Source organism: Alligator mississippiensis, chromosome 7, assembly GCF_030867095.1.
Source record: "Alligator mississippiensis isolate rAllMis1 chromosome 7, rAllMis1, whole genome shotgun sequence".
Lineage (NCBI taxonomy): Eukaryota > Metazoa > Chordata > Crocodylia > Alligatoridae > Alligator > Alligator mississippiensis.
Window position 1 is genome coordinate 88,908,651 of NC_081830.1, and position 21,634 is coordinate 88,930,284.

At 63.9% G+C, this 21,634-nt stretch overlaps 1 protein-coding gene across 2 annotated transcripts; it reads left to right on the forward strand.

Moving 5' to 3' along the window:
* The first annotated feature begins 4,074 nt into the window (after positions 1 to 4,074).
* Positions 4,075 to 5,569, forward strand: HES1 (hes family bHLH transcription factor 1). Of its 2 annotated transcripts, XM_014603541.3 has the most exons (4): positions 4,174 to 4,378; positions 4,472 to 4,567; positions 4,646 to 4,733; positions 4,809 to 5,569. In XM_014603541.3, exons 1-4 carry the CDS (start codon positions 4,271 to 4,273, stop codon positions 5,303 to 5,305), a joined length of 789 nt encoding a protein of 262 aa, XP_014459027.1. In that variant the 5' UTR covers positions 4,174 to 4,270; the 3' UTR covers positions 5,306 to 5,569. The 2 variants fall into 2 exon arrangements, with proteins under 2 accessions (XP_019341956.2, XP_014459027.1); XM_019486411.2 differs by having other exon boundaries at positions 4,075 to 4,567.
* Positions 5,570 to 21,634: the final 16,065 nt, after the last annotated feature.

Sequence of the window (21,634 nt, forward strand, 5' to 3'; positions counted from 1 at the left end):
GGCCAGGAGCTCCAAACCATCCAAGCCAGTGCCATGTGCGCAGGCTGAAGCACAACGAATGCAGCGCTCAGGGCCAAGCCCTGGGAGCAGGGCCCAACTCTCCATGGGCCACCAGCCGCCCGGGCCCTAGCGCCAAAGCAGCAGTCGTGCCATCTGCAAGTGCTGCCTGCCGGCTGCAGCAGCCAAGAAACAGAGGACGAAACAGCAAGAAACAGAAACGGGGCCAGGCCAGGAGCGCTGACTCCAAGGGGCAAACCCCTCGGATACCCCAGCCTGCAGGGACACGTGGGGCATGCAGTGAGGGGTTTGCACCCGCGTGGACATCCCCAGCCAGCAGAGATGAGGCCCTACATGTAGGCAGTGCTGTGTCTCCTGCTGGAAAGGTCCTGAAGATTGCAGTGATGACCCAAGTCACCAGAACAGGAGCAGCCCAGGCCACACCAGACCAGACCTGCCTCGATGAGCGCTGGGAGCAGGCAGTGACACCCTCTGCAAGAGGCGCCCTTCCAACTTCAGCATCGCTCCAGCCCTGAATCACAGACGAGGGCTGAAGGGAGCTCAGGAGGCCACATCCAGTCCAACCCCCTGCTCTGAGCAGGACCAGCCCCAACTACATCATCCCAGCCAAGGCTTTGTCAAGCCAGGTCTTCAAAACCTCCAAAGATGCAGATTCCCCAACCTCTCTGGGGAGCCTGCTCCAGCGCTTCTCCACCCTCCTAGGGAGAAAGTTTTTCCTAATATCCAACCTCAACTTCCCTTGCTGCAGCTTGAGCCCATTGCTCCTTGTCCTGTCATCTGCACCACTGAGACCAGTCCAGCTCCATCCTCTTTGCAGCCCCCCTGCAGGGAGGTGACGGCTGCTATTCAATCCCCCTCGGTCTTCTCTTCTGCAGACTCAATCAGCCCATTTCCCTCAGCCTCTCCTCACCAGTCCTGACCCCCAGCCTACAACCATTTTCCTTGCCCTCCGCTGGACTTTCTACGTGTCTACATCCTTTCTGCAGTGGGGACCCACAGCTGGACACAGGACTCCAGATGTGGCCTCCCCAGTGCTAAACCCTGTGTCCAGCTTTGGGAATCCCACACCCGGCGTCACCACTGCCCTCGGAGCAAGCCCCCCCGGGGCAGGCCTTCCAGGGGCATGGATCTGTGCATCAGAAAGGCTGCTTTTTTTCTCCCACCACCTGTTGGGAAATGCAAGCCTTAGGTCTGGCCTGCAGCAAGGCCTGGGGGCTCAGTCCTTCCTGGTTTTCAACATGGGGGCAGTGGCCAGCGAAGGAAGGGGGGATGCTCCCAGAGCTGCAAAGCAGCTGTGCTCTGCATGTCCCTCCTGCACGACCGCCCGCTGAAGGGCTCTTTCCTCCACCACTGTCAAATCATCCCGTGCGCAGACTGGCGGGGCTCGTCTCCACCCCAGGGTTGTTTTAAATATTCCTGCTAAGGCCTCCAGTCTGTCATCAATTATACGGGCCTTCCCCACCAGGGCTAGGCGGAAAAGGATCGCTAGCTGCCACTTCCCTGATTCAGCCTCTTGATCTCTTCTTTACTAAAGTGTGTCCAAGCCTCTCACTGGCTGCAGCATGTGCCAAGTCCTGCTCATCTGGACCCAGACACGCTGAAGGCTGCTATTTGCGTTTAAGTCCAAAGTCATGTTGCTGAATCAAAGGAAACCCAGATTTGTTCCTTTCTGTAGTTTAACACATGCCTCCCTCCCTCTTTTCTTTTCTCCTTTTCTTTTTTTTCCTTTGTAGCGGGGCTGGCTGTGTACACAAGTGTCCGCAGGGATGAGAGCTTTTGCATTGGTGAGATCTGCAAACATGTCTCCTCTTTCCTGGACTTTATTTTTCTCACGGTCTCTGAAAAGGCAAGATCAGGTGATATGTGTGGGATTGGCTCTGCACAGGTGCAGATCAGGTACTGGAGGAGGAGGAGGAGGAGGAGGAGGAGGAAAAACATTGCTGTGTGTACTCAAAAAGCAAAAGAAAAAGAAAAAAAAAAGGCTCTGAATAGGCCAAGGCTAGTTCTTGGCAGGGTGACTCAGGCTTAACTGGCAGACGATGGGAATAGGAGTGTGAGAAAGTCAGTCAAGCAGAGGGGGGGGGAAAAAAGGCTCAAGTCCTCAGGCAAAATATTTTTTGAAGCTAACCCCACAAAACCTCCCAGCTAAGGCTGGAAGCCACGAAGGGGAAGCAGCCCCGTCCCCGCCGAGGGCGGACGCTTCCCGGAGCGTGCCCGAGCACCGGCTTCTTGGCTGGTTATAAAGTAAACACTGAAGCATGCGAAGCAGCAAAGCGTTTGCTGATGAGAGCAAACGGAGAGGAGCCGCTGGCCTCGGTCACCGCCGCGGGTGCCAGGAATCCACCGCCGGAGGATCCGCTGCTTCCTCTCCAGATGAACCAGCCCAGCTGGGCCCGATCCTGCCCACCTCCATGCTGGTGCAGGCCTTGGAGCCGGTGGCGTGACACCAGGTGACTGTCGGGACAATCCAGCCCCCGACCCGAGCGGTGCAGGGGACCCTGGCTGGAGATATGTGGGCACAAGCAGCACCCTGGCAGAGGGGCAGGGGAGGGGGCACCTCTGCAACCCTCTTCCCCACACAGCCCAGCATCAGGGTGACCTTTAAGGCTGCCAGGACCCAACTCCCCTGCCATTCATGACCAGGTTTTTTTTTTTGGTGCCTGTCACTCCACGTCGACAAAAGCTGCATTGTTCCTTCCAGCCGGAAAACATGACCGGGCTCGGCCTGCTTGCAGCGTGTGAAGATGTTTCCCGCAGACCAGCCCCGGGGCAGGGGCCAGCAACCTCCATCCTCATTTCGTCGGCGCTCGCTTCTCCAAGCCACATGAGCCTCAAAAGGGTAAACAGCCCAGTGCAAACAACGGCACGATCCTGTCCTGACAGATGAGTTAATTACCTGCAAAATAAGAATTTTCCGACCAGTCTCTCGGCCTCCTCTCACGGCAAGGAGCAGTCATCTCTGCCCATGCTGAAGCGGTTGATGGTGCTGTCCTGGCCCTGCTTTCGTCCCATCGCCGCGGGACGATGGCCCTGCTTGCAAGCAACAGGCTGTGCTCTCCCAGGGGGGAAAGGCCTGTTGGGTTAGGAAGCCTTGGAAGGGCCTGAGCCAGTTGCCCTGCACCCCCAGGTACTTCGGGGGGGATGAGCAGCACCCAGCACCTTGACAGACCAGACCCCAAATGCTGCGGCCCTCCAGAATAGACGCGGTAGCCATAAGGGGAGAGTCCGAGGCGAGCGGGGCTCAAGCAGTGTTGCTCGAGCTGTTTAGGCTGGGGGACCCCTCGCTCGGCTGCAGCAGAGCGCCAGCTCCTAGTGCGCGCTCCACGTCGGACCGAGTCCCCGAGCGATCGGAAAGCCCCGGGCACCTGGCCACACGCTGGATCCCGCGGAAACCTGGGCAGTCGTGTTCGCACACCTCGCCCTGCCCGCCACCTTGTCACCGACACGTAGAGAAGCGGGGCTGGAGGGGAGCTCCAGAGGTCACATCCAGTCCGGCCCCCGGCTCGAGGCAGGACCAGCCCCGTGCAAACCAGCCCAGACAAACCATCTGTCAACACAGACCTGCTCCCACCAAACCTCCTCCACGACCACCCCAGGCCCCAGGCCGAGGCTGTGTCCCTGCTGCAGAGGAAAGCAAGCCCCTCCCCAGTCCGGACCAGTGTCACCAGGGGGTACAAACCCTTCCTGACCCCAAATACAGCACCAGGCTGACCCTGAGCGCGGCGGCAAGACCCCCAGCCAGGACCAGCGGAGCCCTGCCCCGGCCCTGCCCCCCGACACATGGAGCAGCAAGGCCCGGGAGCGGGGACACCCCCACCCCGTGTCCGTGCACGCCGGGACCCTGCAGCCCAGCTCCAGCCTGGCCCCGCGGCCGGCGCGCGGGGGAGTGGTTTTCCCAGGCTCGGGCGGCAGCTGCTCCCGCCGCCCGCGGAGCCTCCTCCCGGCACGTGCCCCGGCCCCGCCGCCGCCCCGCTAATGACCCCCCGCCGGCCCCGGGGGGGCCGGCGCGGCAAGGGTTAACCCCGGCCTCGCACGGACGCGCCGGCCCGCGGGGCCCCGAGCCCATTGGGCGGCGGGCAGCCAATGGGGGGGCGCCGCTCGCGTGCCCCCCGCGCCCATTGGCGGAAAGTGACTGTGGGAAAGAAAGTTTGGGAAGTTTCACACGAGCCGCGCGCGTGCGGCCGCGATATAAGACCCGCGCGCGGCTGCGCCCGCCGCACTCCGCCCGCCCGCCCGCACCCTGCCCCGCACCATGCCCGCGGACCTCGCCGGCAAGAGCTCCGCGTCGCCCGTGGCCGCCGCCCCCGCCAGCGGCAGCGCCACGCCGGACAAGCCCAAGACGGCGGCGGAGCAGCGCAAGGTAAGTGCGGCTGCCCCTGCCCCTGCCCCTGCCCCACCTCCTGCCCCGGCGCCGGCGCCGGCCCCTGCCCCTCATGCCGCCCGGCTCTTGCAGTCGTCCAAGCCCATCATGGAGAAGCGGCGCCGGGCGCGCATCAACGAGAGCCTGGGCCAGCTGAAGGCGCTGATCCTGGACGCGCTGAAGAAAGACGTGAGTGCCCCCCCCCGCCCCCTCCCCGCCGCCCGCGGCCCCCGGCCCGGCCCCGCGCTCACGGCTGCCACCCCGCAGAGCTCGCGGCACTCCAAGCTGGAGAAGGCGGACATCCTGGAGATGACTGTGAAGCACCTCCGGAGCCTGCAGCGGGCGCAGATGACCGGTGAGCGGGTCCCGCAGCCCGGGGGGGAGCGGGGTGGCGGCGGGAGACCCTTTTCTAACTGCCCCCTGCTCCTAGCCGCGCTGCACACGGACCCCGCGGTGCTGGGCAAGTACCGCGCCGGCTTCGGCGAGTGCATGAGCGAGGTGACCCGCTTCCTCTCCACCTGCGAGGGGGTCAGCAGCGAGGTGCGCACGCGGCTGCTGGGCCACCTGGCCAACTGCATGACCCAGATCCACGCCGTGAACTACCCCCCGCCGCCACCACCGCCGCCTCCCCCGCTGCCCGCCGCCTTCGGCCAGCCGCTGGCGCAGCTCCCCGGCGGCGCGGCGCCCCTGGGCGGCATGCCCTGCAAGCTGGGCAGCGCCGCGGGGGAGCCCGCCAAGGTCTACGGCGGCTTCCAGCTGGTGCCGGCGCCCGACGGCCACTTCGCCTTCCTCATCCCCAGCACGGCCTTCGCGCCTAGCGGTGCCCTCGTCCCCCTCTACGCCAGCGGCCCCGGAGCGCCACCGCCGCCGCGGCCGCCCTCCACGGCGCCCCCCGGCCCGGCAGACTCGGTGTGGAGGCCCTGGTGAGCCTCGCTGCCGGCACCGGGGCTCGGACTGAGACTGGGACTGAGACTGCTCCAGGAGGGGCACGCGTGGGGCCGCCTCTGTGCATAGCGCCCTGTTCCCGTGGGATTGTGCCTTGGCCAAGCTAGAGCGGAGCCCGGCGTCTCGCCTGCTCTTTTGTTTTGTTCTTTTTTTTGAATGTGACACCAAAGATCTGTTTTTTCTTTCTGATGCTCTTTGACAAATAAACGCCCGCCTTCCTCTGTGGAGGGAGCGGGGAAAGACGGAGACCGGTGCCTGCTGCTGCGTGTGCCCCGGCTCCTGCAGGGCTGGGGCTGGCCCGCCTGGAAGATGCAGTCCCTGCTGCGGTAGCAGCGTTTTGCTCAGACCCACGGACCAGGAGCTCCTCTTTTTCGAAAGCGCGGACAGCATCCTCACCCAAAGTCCCAGCCCCATCCCTGGGGAGAAGCAGTGGGAGCCACTGCAGCTGTGGAAAGGACAAACCTGCCTCCCCCGGGCTGCGGCATGACCCCGAGCGGTGCCACCACGGTCACCGCACCCAGAACCATAACCTTGCTGCGTGGCCAGCCAAACCTGCGCCGCTGACTGCCAGGCGTGGGCCTCTGAGCCACCTCACCCAAGGAGCCCCGAGGGTCAGAGTCCCGCCTGATAAGGAGCCTGAGGCCAGCCGGGATGATTAACACCGGGCACGTGTTTCTGATAAGGCAGCGTTTCCCCAGCCCCGGTGCAGAAAGCACGTGGTGTGGGAGGAACAGCGGTGCTGTGCTGTGCCCATGACCCTCCGATCCATGCCCCGGCAGGCAGTGACCCCTTTGACTTGGTCATGCCCCATTTCCAGGGGAGCCCCAGATAGCGGCAGGCTCAGGTTTCAGCTCCAACAAGCTCTAGCTCACAGTGGACTGTGCTCAGCCACGCCGGGACCCGCCGGGAACGCCAGCCAGACCCGCTGCAAAGACTTGTTGGATTGCATCCGGAGCAGCCAGGTGCTCAACTGCGTCCAGGTGCTACGAGGAGGGCAAGAGGGGCAGATCCAGCCTCCAATGTGGGGGACTCGCATGTATGCTCCAGCATCCCACCCTTCCTGGACCTGGGGGTGGGGGGTATATGGGATACTACATCCAGTTCCCACAACACTTCCAAGGGGGAGAAATAGAAGAGCCCCAGGAGCTGTGCTCAGCCCCCCCCAGAGCTGATGTGGTGACCCCCAGAGCGAAGCACAGCCATCGCTGGCCCCTGCAAAAAACTCCTGCACTAGGGCCTGGGGCTCTGCGCGGTCTCCTGCTGCAGCTCCCGTGTGCCCTGGCACGGTGCAGGCAGCACCCACCGCCCGGGCCCAGCTGTTATCTGCCCCCCCTGGGTTGGGAGGAGGGGGTCTCCCCCACATCTGCACTGGCAGACTTTTTCCTGGGCTCCAGGGCACTGCTGCTGGCTTGCACTGCAGCCCCCAGGCAGGAGCGACGTGCCCCCTTGCCCCCTGCAGCCACAGGCTTTCAGCCCTTCCCTTGCGAAAGACTTAATGCAATCAGGGGCTCGGCAACAGAGCCGTGGTCTTGGGTCAGCTTTGTAAGGTCTGTTGCCTTTCAGCCGGGCTGAGGTTGCCGTGTTATCGCCGTACGGCAGTGGCCTCTGCTGGAAAGGCTACGCACTGCCCCGGTTTAATCCAGGCTGATTGTCCTGCAGCCCGACTGCCTCAAACCAGGCAGCTTTAATCATTTTTTTACACAGCAGCTAGTCTCAACGGGCAGGGCACAGTGTTAATGGGGATTCTTCAAGGAGCGTGTATCGCTGTAGCCTCCCTGGATAAAACTGTCTGTCCTGGGATCGCTTGGGATCGCTTGGTCCTCTGCTTTTCCTCTGAGAAAAGAACAAGCCCTTCCTGCCAGCAGACAATGCAGGATGCTCCAGCTGTGCACAAGCAGCTTTCTCACCTCCCAGATGAGCTCTCGGGCAGGGTCCCGCAGCACCCCAGGGTGCCTTGAGAGCGTGTCAAGGGTGCTGCACAGTGTTAGCACTGCCACATTGCAAACACAATTCACAAGATCAAGGCAGAGATTTCAAAGAGGAAGGCAGTGTCACAAACATGCTGCCCTGCTGTGGGCTTTCTGAGGTCTTTGCAGCTGAAAAATCGCTCTATTATTTTATTTTAGTAAAAAAAATGAGTGAAAACCAGGAGCTGGTATTTCCCGAGGTGGGGAAGGGGGGCCTTAAGTCTCTCAAGGGGTGTCTCAAGTGCACGGAGCGGGGCCCCGAGTGAGAGCCACAGCCGAATGCTGGACTCGCTGCATATCTTTGAGCCCAGTTGAGACTGGTGTTGCTCACTGGCTCATGATGTATGCTGAGGTTGTGGGGCAGAGCGGTGCACACGGTAACTTCTACCTGCCCACTGAACCCCAGGCTCGCAGCTGAGGGGTCCCCCGGAGCGCAGCTGATGCATATCCAGTAGGGACCCCGGTGCCTTGTCCAGGTCCCTGAGCCCCGCGTCCCTGTGGAAACAGCGAGAGGAGGAGAGCAGTCAGGAGAAGCACAGCAAGAACAAGCCTGCCTGGTGGCCCCGGAGCCGGGGCTGGGGTGAAAGCCCAGGCAGGACGTCTGCAGGAGAGTGCTTACGGTTGGCTTTCACATGGGAGGAGGAGGACGCGGCCTCCGCAGGCCAGGGGCTGACGACCGGTGTGCCTGAGCTGCCCCTGGGCTGTGGCCTGAGCTGGCTCTTTGGGGGCTTGCAGGGAAGGCTTGCACATGAGCCAGATCCACTGGGCATCGTGGGGGCCCTGACACCCGGCCCCGCATGAGCAACCCCTATTGAAGCCCTGTGTGTCCAGGGAAAAGGAGAAGACCCAACCTTCCCCCACCCCCACACACACACTGCCAGCCCCCTGCCCAGCTGCGTTCGGCAGGCCAGTGCCTCCCCGCTTCCCCGGGTCCGGGGGTGGTCGGTGTGCCCAGGCGGCACGTGCAAAGCTGGGCATGCGTGTACGGGAGTGAGACCCGGCGGGAGCCCAGCAGGCTGGGATTGCCTTAAGCCCCTGAAGGGAAGCACAGTGTAGATGTGACTGGGGGCTACCCCCGGGCTAAGGGCAGGAGCCAGCCCCTCCTGCACGGCTGGCAATGAGTCCAGGACACGCACCGGGGAGCAAGTCCTGGGGCAGGGGCCTGGGCTCAGCCCCGTGCCGGAGCCAAGGCAGGCTCAGCCGCCACGCTGGTTCCTGGCAGGAAACGACTTGCTCCCGGCAGAGCGCAGGGGCCTGCGGGGTCGTGAGAACGGCGCAGCGCGGCGGGCGGGCGGGCGGCCAGGGAGCGGCTCCGGCACACGCGCCCTCCCGCCCGCCCGCCCGACGAACTGCAGCCCTCGCTCCCACAGGGATGGTGTCTGGGCGGCTTCTCCGCCTCACCCTGGGCCAAGGCTGCTGCGAGGGGCTGGGGCCTGTTCCCAGCCAGCACGGCCCTGCGGGGCAAGCGGGGCTCCCACTGCACAGGTGTGGGGGAGCCCAGAGCCCCTCGAGGGGGTTGAGGGCAGCAGCGTGCCAGTCCCTCCACCCTCAGCAGGCACGTCCTGCACACACATGCGAATGCACAGGGATGTAGTGGAGACACACTCATCCTGCCCCCTTCCACCCCAGCCTGCGTCAGGGGGTGAGCACGGTGCCTGCGGCCCGATGCAATGGGTGCAGGCAGCAGCAAGCTGCGCTCGCCTGAGCCCTGCACTTCCCTGCCTGCCATGCAGGCCTGGCTTGAGAGAAGAGCTGCATTGCTGTCAGGAGCTGGGCTGGGAGTGCAGGGGCAGCTCTGCGCAGCACGTTTGTACAGCCCTGCAAAGGGCAAAGGGATGCCCACCTGGCACCGGTGTGAAGTGACTCCAGATGTGGGCCTGTCTCGGTGCATCCTACTCGCAGCGGCGCTGGACCTGGGGCTGAGGCTGCCAAAGCAGTTCCTGCATGCAAAGGGACCAGCAACATCTGCCGCCTGCACCTGGAGCCGGCTGGGTCTCCAGGACCGGTTCTGGGACGAGACCAGGAGCCAGGGCTGGGCCGGTGTTCCCGTGCAGGCCCCGACGTCGTGGGAAGGGCTCCAGGGGTGAGAGCAGTGCTAGTTGCTCCAGCAGGAGCAGGAAAGCAGCTCCCTCGCTCCCCGCAACAGCTTGTAACCATCCATCACGGCCTGTCATCAGCTCCACGGTGAGGGGGCCGCGTCCTTCCTCTTCCCTCCTCGGGGCTGCTGCGGCTCCGCGTGCTAAGTGGCCGTGGTAAGTGCTCACACGCGGTGCAGCACCCCGGCTTCGGAGGAAACGAATGCACTTAGAGACGCTGGGCTTTGCAGACCGGACGGCAAGGCTAGCCCCGGGCAGCCTGCTGGAGCGGGCTCTCGGCTCTGCTCCCCCTTCCTAGGAGGCAGAGCATCCCCCTTGGTGCTGGCTCCGAGCCTGGCTCATCCCAGCCACACACAGACAGACCCCTGGGGCAGCAGCCGCAGCAAAGACCGCAGCCTCCCACAGCTCGGCTGCTGGACCAGCCCCTCGGGCCCCACCGCGTGCAACAAGCCCGGCAAAGGAGCATCTGAGGAGCCTGCATCCCGCCTGGGGCCCTTTTCCCTGTTAAATCCTGGCTGCAAGCAGACGATGCGTATTAGCAAGGCCTGAACATGTGGCTGCCCAGCCCCGAGCAAGGTCGGGGGGAGCAGGAGCCGTGTGCCCGTCTCCTTTGCTCCCTCGCACTACATTGGCACCGATGCCCTATGGGGTCTGCAGCCACGAGCCAAGGGGGAAGACTGCCCAGAGCCACCCCCATGCTTCCTGCTGCCTCGGTCCAAACACAAGCCCTGGGGCTCCCACTGCGAGCCACCTCCATACAAGCGACCCTGCTGCATTGCCTGGCGTGCCGGAGATGCTCCCTTTTCCCGGGGGTCACTCTCAGCCTGTGTCTGCATACATGTCCCCTGCTGCCCTCCCTGCCCTGCAGCGCCCGGGGGGCTGGGCAAGGTCTGAGCACCCTGCACACTCGCTGTGGTCCAGCCCCGGGACAGAGATGTGCAGGATGCCTGTGGGGAGGGCAGAGCCTGGTTTGGTTGCTATCTCCTTGCTATCTCCAGCTGCCAGCCCCGTCCCCCCGCCCTGTGGTTGCTGCGCTGTTACGGCCTTGTGCAAACCCTGCAGTGCTCACGGGACCTGGGTCGCATGTCACTGCCGCTGAGACCCCACACGGGTTCGTTCCCCATCTCCTCTGCCCATCACTGCGGCATCTGGGGACAGCACCGGCCCCTCTGCCTGGCCCGGGAGCGACCGGGGGTGCTGGGAAGGGGCCGTGCACAGCCCCAGCCCCTTGTGCCAGAGGAGGGTCAAGCTGGGCTGCGTTAGCTCTGTGCACAGCCACGGGCTCAGGGCTTGTTTGGCCACAGGGCAACACGCAGCCCCGAGGGGTGCAGGTCAGCTCTGCCAGGAGCACCTGCCAAGCAAGAGCCCGAGCAGGGTCCGGCCCCCGGCTTCAGCCTCCGTGTCCGTCCCTTGCAGCACCTGCATCTCCCAGGCCCTGCCTCTGCACAGCTCCCTGGGCACTTCTCCAAGCCATGGGCACCGGTCGGGCCCTGGCACAACGTTGAGCAGCCCCAGGGCTCCTCTGGCTCAGCAATGCCTGCCATGCAGCACGCCAGGCCCCTCGCCCTCACCAAAGCCCCTATAGCAGGGGTCGGCCCATGCCAGGACCAGCAGCTCGGACATCCCCCCTCACCGCTGCCAGCTGCCCGGGGCTTTGCACCTCCACCCTGGCGCAACGCAGCCTCCGGAGCCCGGGGTCTGTTGGAGAAGCCGGGGGCCCGGGGTCATGCCACCCACCGCAGCACCCTCCACGCAGCATGTAGTCAGGGCACGGCAGCGAACGCCCTAGGGCCAGGCTGGGTCCCTGGCAGCAGAAGCCACGTGTCACCGTCATTCCCCCTGCATCGTTCTTCAAGAGTGCTTGTGCCGGAAAGCTTGCAAAGAACTTTTTTCCAACTACTCGGTTGGTTTAATAAAAGATATCACATCTACCCAAAGAGCCTTGCCTGCCTTGTTCTTTAATATGTTTGCAAACCAGCTCCACACCTGGGAGGCCAGCACCGCCACATGATGAGGCCCACCCTGCCCATTACTGTGGTTGCCTCCTCGTTTCTCCGTCCCTGCCCGTCTGCTCCGGGGCGTGAGGCCGGGTCAGAGGGGTGTGCACGAGAGAAGTGCCAGAGGGTCTCTGCAGGGACCCAGGGGCCACCGAGCCGTGGGACAAAGCCAGCCGAGCCCTGTGCCAAATGAGGGAATGAGGCAACTATTATTATAATCCGGAGCAGAACAGATGCTGCCGACAAGGACCACGGGACCCGGCTCTGGGCCACAGCGGGCCCCTCGCACTCAGCACCTGGAGCCAGGGCCCCCACCCAGCACCCGGCGGGGCAAGTGCACATAGCACCGCGGCCCCTGGAAGGGGGAGACACCACGCTCCTCCAGTACAGGCATAAATGGGGCACGGAGCAGCACGGGCCGTGGCACAGCCGGGCACGGAGGCAGGCAGCCCTGGCCACGCGGCTAGATGCTGCACCGGCCGTCTGGGTGAGCAGCGGGAGAGCCAGAGCCATGTCAGCAAGGATGCTCGATGCCACGTCGGCACGCAGCCCCGCTTGCCCGCGGGCGACGGCTCTGCCGAGCGTCTCGAATCGGTTCGTTCGGCTCCGGCAGCGTTGCTAACGGCCGGGACCCCCCCGCCCAACGCCGCCCCGAAGCGCGGAGGGCGCATCTCTTATTCATGGCAGATGAAATGGCCACCACAAGCCCCCTGGAACAAGGCCTGCCTTGTGATTATCCCCGGCCTTTCTTCCCCGCCGTGGCAAGCCGGCTCGGGGGCCGGCGGCTTTGTGGTGGAGCAGCAGGTAGCGGTGGCAGGCCGGGTCAGGGTCCTGTCCAGCGCCGGGGTCCTTTGTGCGAACGGCGCGCTGCGCGCTGGCTCGCGGCTCCGAAAGGTCACCCCCCGCCGGGGCGCCATACCTGAGCCTTTGTTGCCCGGTGCCAAGGAATCCGCAAAATTAAATTTATTTTCAGATTACAGCTGACGGCTCTTTGTGCCCGGGGGATCTTTAACTGTTGAGATTCCTGCACACAAAGCCCAGGCCTTTATGCCGGAGACGAAAAGCCGCAGCCCCGCTCCCTGCCCCCTCCGCTCCGGCTTTCATGGCTTTGTGGGAACTCGCCGTGAGAGCCCTTCTCTCAATGAGCAGCTAACAAGCAGGGAGACAATTTGTGTCCCCCCCTCCCCTCTCCGCAAGCTCACAAATCAACAGGCAGCCTCAGAGGCCTTTTCCTGGCTTGACCAAGCACCGTCCTCCTCCTCGCCAGCCCCGGGAGAAACCAGCCCCTTCCTAGCGGCTTGCAGCACGGGGCATCCTGCGCCCAGCCGGCCCCTGCCCGCGCCGAGCCGAGCCGAGCGTGCACAAGTTTCCTTGGCAGACATCACATCTGCCCCGAGGGCAGAGGGTCCAATGCAAACCAAAGCTCGTGCATGCAGAAGCGATGGGTCAGGCCCCTTCATTAGGGAGGAGGGGATGTGCCAGTGCTCAGCGCCTGCCTGAAGGAGAGCTGCAAGAATGGGGTTTTGCCCCATCCCCTGTCACAGCGAGGGACGGAGCAATAGGGAGAAAACGACCGTAAATGCAGAGGCTGGATGCAGCCGTGCAACCGCCGGGCCCGAGGGACCGGGGTTCATTCTCATCCCCGGTTCCTGGTGACACCTCTTCGTTCCCAAAACAGCCAGCAAACCACCAGGCGTGTGCGTCGCAGATGACAGGAGGGAGAGGCAATTAACCCAATAAATAAATCATTAACTCTCTGCTCCACTGAGTTTTAAAATCAGGCCCTCGCTGCAAGGCGCAAAGCAACAGGAGCCGACAAAGCCTCCGGCTCCGCTGCGTCTGTGCCGTGCCCCGGCGTCCTCCGCAGCCTCACAAAAGGCCAGCGTGGAGGGCGCGCTCCGGCGGGCACCGTCAGCACTGAATAGGCCGAGGCGGGAGCGGTGTAATCAAATCAGGGAAGCAGCGTGGTGCTGGCTCGGCCGGCTGGCTCAGCGTGAGGGCGCAGAGGTTACAGGTACTTTTCATCCCGCCACGTAGGAGAGCGCCCACGTCCCGCTGCTAGAAATTTGTCTGCAATTTCTCCCCTTTGAGCAGAGTGACGGGGCCCGGCTGATATGATAACTTGATTACGGCCGGGGACGCGACGCCGAGGCACAGAGGGAGCTCAAAGGCAGCCGTGCTCCCGGCCCTTAACCTCTCCTCGGGGGACTACAAATTATATCAGTTAACGTATCAGCCCCCTGCGAGCCGGCAAAGCGCTCGCCGGGCTCGGGCCATGTCGGCTCGCCCGGGGACTCGGCCCTGCGCGCGCACGTGTTGCGTCTCCTCGCAGGCGGACTTTCACCTGGGAGCGGATGCGACTCGCAGGTCCCTGCAGGCAGGTGGGGCGGCAAATAAATGCCAATAAAATGCGGCATCTGGAGGGAGATTCATCGACGGTGGGGAGTGCAGCATCCAGCGGGGCATCGTGCGATGGGGGCTCCGGCGTGTCCAAATCCCTTTGCTCTAGGAGCAGCCGTCATCCCACTCCAAGCACCCCAGGGAAAGCGGGGCCCGAGGGGACGGTGACTGCTCGCCCTGGCAAGCTCGCCCTGCCCACGCAGCTGGCCCACGGCCTGGATGGGTCCCCATGGCCCGGAGCCGGGCGCTGAGCCTTGCTGACGCCGGCAGGGAGGCAGCAAGTCCCGTCAGGAGCGTGGGAGACGGTGGCAAGAGCCCAGCCCCAAAGGAGCCCTGAACTCTGGCAGCTTGCAAGCCTGGGCTCAGCTCCTCCAAGGAGCCACAGTCTCACATCCAGGGCCACGCGGAGACGGTGGCTCAGCTGCCCCCCAAGCGGTGCGGGAGCCCACAGCCCAGCTGCGCAGCTACGACCGGCTCCGCAAAATGCATGGGAGATGGTACGAAACCAGTCGCAGAGCCTGGTTCAACTACACCTGGCTCAGCTCAAGTCCATCTGTCCAGCTTTAGTTACCGCGTGATGATCGGGCCCCTAAATGAGATATAAGCCCGTGCACGTGTGTCACGTTCTGGGTTGTAACACGTGATCGGGTTGGAAAGAGTCGCGTCTGTCACGGGAGAAGAAGGGCTGGCAGGCAGCTGTGGGATCACATCCAGTCCATCCCTGCCCAAGGCGGGATCAGCCCTGTGCAAACCAACCCACATGTGTGCACATGGGTATTTGCACCAATGTGCCTACACTGCAAATCCCCCCGTGCTGCAGGGACAGGGGCCCTGGTCCCAGCTCACCCCGGGGCAGCTCACCTCCCTCCCTGGTGCCTCAGTTTCCCCCAGCTGTAAATAGAGAGCAATGCCACGTGCTTCGTTCCCGGTGGCAAGGGCCGGGGAGATGCCCAGCCGCTTACATCTGCCCCCCGGGCCTGACAAACCCCGTGCTCCGGCAGGACAGCCCTCCGGTCCAGCACGGTCTCCGCGCTGCAGGCAGGGGATGCTACGGACGTGGCACTGCCTGGACTTCCCCCAAACCGCGCTCACTTTCCCCGCATGCCCCGGGTGCCCGGGGTGATTTACGGAGTTCACCGGGGAGGAGAGTCAATTAAGGTCACATTTCTGTGTTGCTAAACAACCGGCGGCTCCGGGTTCAGCCCCGCTGAAAGGCCCACAAAGGCTGCCCCTCGAAGGGGCGCTTTGAGGAGGCTCAAAAGCACACAAAGGGACAGGCGGGCTTTGTGGTGTTCCCGCCCGGCCCCCATTGTCCCCTTTCAGCGTCCGAGGGCCAGCGCGCAAAGAAAGGGCCTGGTAATGTGGCAAGGGGGCGTCGTTAATTGTGCCGGACGCACAATGCTGGCACGCTGGGCCGGCCTCATTACCGGGCCCCCGAGGGGCGGGCGCAGCGTTCCCACTGATTAGCATCAATAGCAGAACGAGCTTTCGTCTGCCAAGCCCGTCCCATCGGCCCCAGCACGGGATGGCGCTGGGAGTCCCATCCTGGCGTGGACCGGACCCAGTGTCTTGCCCCCGTACGCGGGTCCCTGCACAGTCACGGGCATGCTGACGGGCCGCCTTCCTCCCCGCACCAGCCACGCCGCACGCATGGCGCAGGGCAGACCAGCGTGTCCTGCACCTTCGCACGGGACGGAGCTGGCAGGCGTGGTCTGCGTGCTCCCACATGGCCCTGCCGGGGATGCAGAGCGGGAGCCGAGCATCGTTACTCACCGACCAGGCGCCTTCGCACTCGGTGCCGCTCCTGTCTGCGGAGGCAGAGTCTGGACCCCCGGGCTCCCTCCGAACCCCAGGCTGAAGCTCAAGTCGTCCCGTTGAGAGCTGGCGCTGCTCCCAGCCCGAGGCCCTGTGCATCATCATCACGCCATCCTCCTCCTCACCAGCAGAGAGAGAGATGCCCTGGGCCGGGCTCCAGCACTGCTGCATGCCGGATCCCGTGGCTGCTGCACCGGTGCTGGGCCCTGGGGAGGGCTATGGCCTGTTGGAGCCACGGACACGCCAGTGGATGTGCCAGCATCGAGCTCACACGCACCTGCCCTGCCCTCTCTCCTCCCCACTGCATCCCACCCCCCTCACCCGGCCTGGGACCTCCAGCCCCACACCTACCACGGTGGAGCCGGCTTTGCCTCGGACCACAGCAGCTTGGCAAGCCAGCCTGGACGGGACCGTCTCTCGTGCCAACGTGAAAGCATCACCCTGGCGCCCACGCCAGCTCAGCTGCAGGGATGTGACCCCTGGCAGGCTGCACCGGGGCACACGGCCCATGCACGCCCAGACTGGAGGGGCAGGACCCGCACTCCTAGCTGGGGTAGCAGGAGCCAGCGTGCCCCCGCGGAGATCCCCAGCACGGCACCCACCCACCTCCCCAGGCAGCCCCTCGCCAAATATGACCCTAAGCAGAGGGATAAGACAGAGGAAACGGTTGTAAGATGAAGCCTTCTCCCACTTGGGCTTGGATCTGATGTTGGAGGGTGGCTCCTGGTGCGGGGAGCCAGGGCAGCGGGCAGGGAGGGGGACCCGGCTCCAGCAGACCAGAGCCACCCTCGCGCCAGCGTCAAGCGCCCCAGGGCGAGGAGCAGTGCGGAGGATTGTTCACTTTCTCTGCGCTCGCTCCTGCCGTGCACAGGAGTGTAATTGGTGGGGATGAGAAGCAGCCAGACAGCCTGCCAGCGGGCCGGGAAGACAGAAAACTATTTGCAGCTGCAAGCCATTACAAGCCAAGCCAGCCTTGCTCGCCCCGCTAATTACCCGGCTGCGTGTTTTCCTTCGCGCGCCAAGCAAAAGGCCATTTAAAAGTCTTTCTTTCTGAGCTGGGAAGGCACAGCTAAGGGCCCATGTCCCGGCAAGGGCCGTCCGGCACAGCTGCTCTGGATCCGCCCTGGGCTTAGCTTAAGTAAGAAAGGGTCCTGCTGGGCCCGTCACCGCGATGAGGCACGCGTGCGCTCAGATGCACAGTCTGCACGGGGGTCCCAACGGGCTCCAAGTTTCGGGGTGGCCAGACACGGGGCAGGGAGCGAGGCCCAGCCCCTGGCAGGGCTCGCCGGGGCCGGGGCTGCAGGACGGCAGGCTGGTCTCTGTCCCCCTACGCGGCGGCGCCGGATGGGTGATGCGCTGCCTTCCTGAGCACTGAGCACTTCCTGGGCAGGAACGGGGCAAGCAGCTGGTGGGGCTGAGCGGCAGGCTCCAGACCAGGCCTGGGAGCCAGGGACTTGCTTTATGCCTTAGTTTTCTTGCCTGTGAAATGGGTCTGAGGATGCACAAATGAGCCTGGATGGAGCCAACTGCTTTGAGACCTTTGAGCATGCTGCTTTGAGACCTCAGCCTCCAAAGGGGGAGATCCCAGGGATTGGAGAGATCGTGGCAGCCTCGGTTCTGGATCTGACCAGACAGCCAGAGGCAAAACCGACAGGCAGGCGCGAGCCAGAGGCTCCAGCCCTCTCCCCAAAGTCACGCCAGGCTGTGCAGGCCCATTTGCTGCTGCCAATGCATGCAAAACCCTGGTCCTGGGTGTCTTTCCTTGCTGCAGCCGCCTCTGGGGTGCAACACGGCGCCTGCTGCACAGCCCAGAGCCCCGGGGCAGTAAGTCAGGGCAGGAGGGGAGGATGTGCCCTGCCCCGGGCTGACCTGCCAGGGGAATCCAGGCAGGCTCGCCCAGGGGACCGCAGGCTGTGAATCACGCACAGAGGATGCATTGAAGGGGGATCGGCTTCTCCAAAATGACTTGGCAAAACGAGCCCTACGAGCCGCTTCCTCCAGCCCCGGAGGTGGGAGGGAAACCATGGCTGGAGCTCCCGCCAGCTCCTTCGTTACTCATTTCCTTTTCCGTTCCCGCAGGATCTGCCGTCCACGCCGTGACACCGGTGCTGTTGTTGCAGGTGCCGGCGGCCCCCACCGAGGAGGCTGCGTTATCGGGCCCTGGGCGGGGCTGGGACAGGCCCCACCGGGGTGACGCCGTGGGGTGCAGCAGCCGTGCCGCAGTGTGCGAGCAGGGGCAGGATGCCAGGGGTCAGGCTCCACTGAGCCAGGGCCCCGGTGTGACCCGGGCTGTGGGAACGTCACGGCTGTGACCCGACCCTCGCGGCCGGCCTGGCCTCGGCACTGGTCCCAAACGGTGCTGCCCCATGACCTGCAGCCTCCAGCTGTTAGCACCGGGCTGGGAGGGAGGGAGCTGCAGATGAGAAGCACATGGAGGAGCATTCGCAGGGCCTGGGCTGTGAGCCAGCGGCTCAGGCTTGGCCGTGCACGCAGCCCGGCTGCAGGGGCTGTCAGCTCTGCCTCGATTTCCACAGCGGACGTGCCCCGGCCAGATCGCAGCTGGGCTGCGCCGATCCAGCCGCCACCAGGACCGCCGAGCCAGGATGAGCATGCACGTGCCCCCGCCCTCGCACGCCCACCCAGGCAAGCCTGGCAGGAAAGGACCGTTTCCCTGCACTGCCCCAAGCTCTGCTCCCCCAGACCCCAGCACGGGCTGCAGCTGGCCGCGGGTGGGGACCCCAGGCAAGACAATCCTGCACCCTGCTCGACGCCCGGCCACTTTCTGCCAGGTGTGCCACCCCCAGCACCCACCATGCCACCCCCACACAGCATCCCAGCACCCAGCATGCCACCCCCACACAGCATCCCAGCACCTCCTCCCAGCCTGCCTGCGTCCACACACCCTTTGTCCCTCTCTGCAGCTCCCCAAGGACCATTGGGCCCTGGCGACTTCCCCGGGGTGCTTGGTAGGACTCCCAGCCCTTTGGCCAAGCTCGGTACTGGGTCCCTGCCTGCATCTGCAGTAAGAGCCCTCAGCATCTGCAGCTGAGCATGCAAAACCTTGAGAGGCATGCCCGAGACCTCCAGCCCTGAGCACCAGGAAAGCAGCCCCAGCCTCAGCATCCCCTCGGGCCCTGGGGACCCAGACAAAGCACAGAGCAAAACCAGGTCCCAGAGCTGCATGAGCAACATCACGGACCTGAGAGAGGAGCCGAGACACGACAGGGCGCTGCTGGCTGGCAGCGTCGTGACCGCGCAGGGGCCGAACCGAAGGGCAGAGCCGTGCCAGAAGGGCCCTGTATCAGCCCGCAGGAGAGGAGGGGATGGGGAAGCCAGCCCAGCCCCACGCTGTTATACGCACATCTTTAAAACGCCACGGTCAGAAGCACCAGGGAATCCCCCCGTGCCATCCTCCACCTTGGGCTTGCCCTGATCCTGAACAATTAACAGCAATTAGAGGCAAGGGAGGAGAAGCAGCAGCGGGGTGCAGGGGTAGCCGGGGTGCAGCCGGCTGCTGGGGTCTCCTCCACCCCTGCTACCGCTCCCCCTCTTCCCCTGCAAAGCTGCACCGGGTTTGGGCCCAGCTGTCCTCCCAGGGAAATGCTGGCGGGGTGGGGGTCCCTCATCTCAAGGTTATCGCGATTAGGGCGATGGGCGCTGTGCAGCCTCTGGGGCTCCCAGCATGCTGGAGGGATGCTGGGCCCAGCCCCTGAGCACGCTCCTCACCCGGCCCTGACCACGAGGCCTTTGGGGAAAGCCGCGTTGGGCTGCCGGGTGGACAGAGCCAGGAGCAGGGTTGCCCTGGCCAGCTGCCGGCTGCCGGGTCATGTCCCCCACCCCGCGGTTGCCAGCCTGGCAGTCGGACACCGACTCGCCGCTCCTGCACGCTGCTCCGGCACCAGCGAAGACACTCATCCTTGCGCCCGATGGAGACCCCCAGAGCCCTCGGGACCGCTGAGCTGGGCCCTGGAGATCAGCAAAGAGAGTGGTCGGGGAGCCCAGCCACACGGGTGCGGAGCGCTCTTGGAGCCTCATCTGCCTCCAGCACCGACTCCCTGAGTGGCCTCAGTCAAGACACTTTGCCTGCATCCAACCTCCAAACTGGGCACAAGGCTGACCTCGCCGGTGTGAGTGCTGGCACGGTCGCGGTGGGTTCTTGCCAGAGACCTTTGCTGAGCTCCGTCGAGCGCGGTGGGGCATCCCCCCACCCCGAACAGCAGCCTCTGAGCTGCCCGTACCCACGCAGGGCACCGCTGGAGGCCGTGGCCACCCTGAGCCCGGCAGGGCAGGGACCCAGCAGGAAAACACCCTTCCTCCCCAGCGCTCGGGAGCCCTCGGCCTCAGACCCGCTCCATCGCAGCAGTGCTGGGCTGGGCTTCCCTGTGCCCGCAAACGTCCCGCAGGGGCAGCTCACGGACATGGCTCATGCATGCACTTAAAGAGACAGCAAGCAGCCGCAGAGTGACGTGGCGTGGTCCGTGGCACGCAGCAGGCCAGACCTGGGGACACGCAGCATCTGGAGCCCACGCTCAGCGACCCCGTACTGCATGTCGGCACTCAGAGACCGGCTTAGGGAGACGCACAGACACGGGCCGGCAGCGTGCAAGATGCTCCGCTAACTACGCTGAACGTCACAGAGACGCTCCCAGCAGAGTCCAGCACGGGCCATGTCTAATTTTAAACATATAATAAATACTGAGGCATCATGCCACAGCTGAGCTGCTTGTCTGGATGCTTGGGCCTGAGACTTCATGCAAGACGCCAGTCCAGCTAAACAGTTTATACGAACAGGGGGTTCGTTTCGTGACTGTGGGATACTTTGCACTGGGAATTTAACTGGCTGCTGGATTTGGACTGTTACTAAACTTCAAAACCACAAAACAAACCCAATCGTGTCGGCTCGGCAAGGAGGGAGGTGTCCGTTCCTCTGCTGACTCTCGTGGTCTCTCCCCCAGCCCTTCCCTTTCAATACCAAGCTCAGGGGGTGTCGATTAAGCAGGGAAAGTGCGTGAAAGATCAGCCAAATTAAATCCCGCGTGCAAACAGGTGGGCAGGAAATTCCTACCCATGGGGGTGGTAGCCGAGCCGCCGGGGCCTGCCATTCCCGAGGGGCATGGAGGCAGCTCGAGGGCTCCTGAGTATAAACCTCCGGACAGGACGGAAGGGAAGAAACCCCTCACAGCCCAACACGGCCAGGCTTCCCCAGCACCATGCATGACACCATCAGCCCAGGTTTATTTCCATATATATATATATATATATAGCTTACTTTAGCCCTGGCTGGCATTCAGGGGCTTTGAAGTCGTCAGAGGCTGAACACAGGAGGTAAATCCCATTAGACTCGCTGTGCGACGATGATGCTGCCAGGCAGCAGAGCCAGACGGTGTCTCCGCAGCCCCCGGCTTCTCCTGGACACGGGGGATAACTGGACCCGTGAGCAAGTCTGGGGTCTCGGGAGAGGAGCAGGCAGGGCTTGTGCATCGTCAGACCAAGCCTCATCTCCGGCCACATCCTGCGTCTGGGCCGAGTCCAGCTGCTGCCTTGCCCATCTCTCAGGCGGTGCAGCGCTCATCACCTCCGGCCACACTAGGCATGTCTCATGGATGAGCAAACCCAGGTCTTTTGGATCAAATCAAGGCGACATGATTACTATGTCTGAAAATCAGCATCACCAGACATGTCAGAGCCTCCAGGACACCTGGATCCCCCCATCCCGGAGAGCAAACCGCGGTCACGTAGACCTCTGCTCACTTGCAGGACTTAGGGCAAGGCTGATGGCAGCACGCCTGTGCTGAGACCCAGCCACGGTTGTCTCCGCACTGAGCGTGTTTTTGCACCATCGCTGAGTTAATTACTTAACGAGAGTGTGTTGGCCAAGGCTACGAGGGCACGAGCTCCCCATGAGGTGAGATAGGGACAGCACAGCTACGTTTTGGGATAAAAACATCAAACATCACAGAGAGAGCGTGCACGGGCGCACGGCGGCTCCTCGTGGCCCCGGGGCGTGCCCAGGCAGCTCTGCCGTAGCGCTCGGCT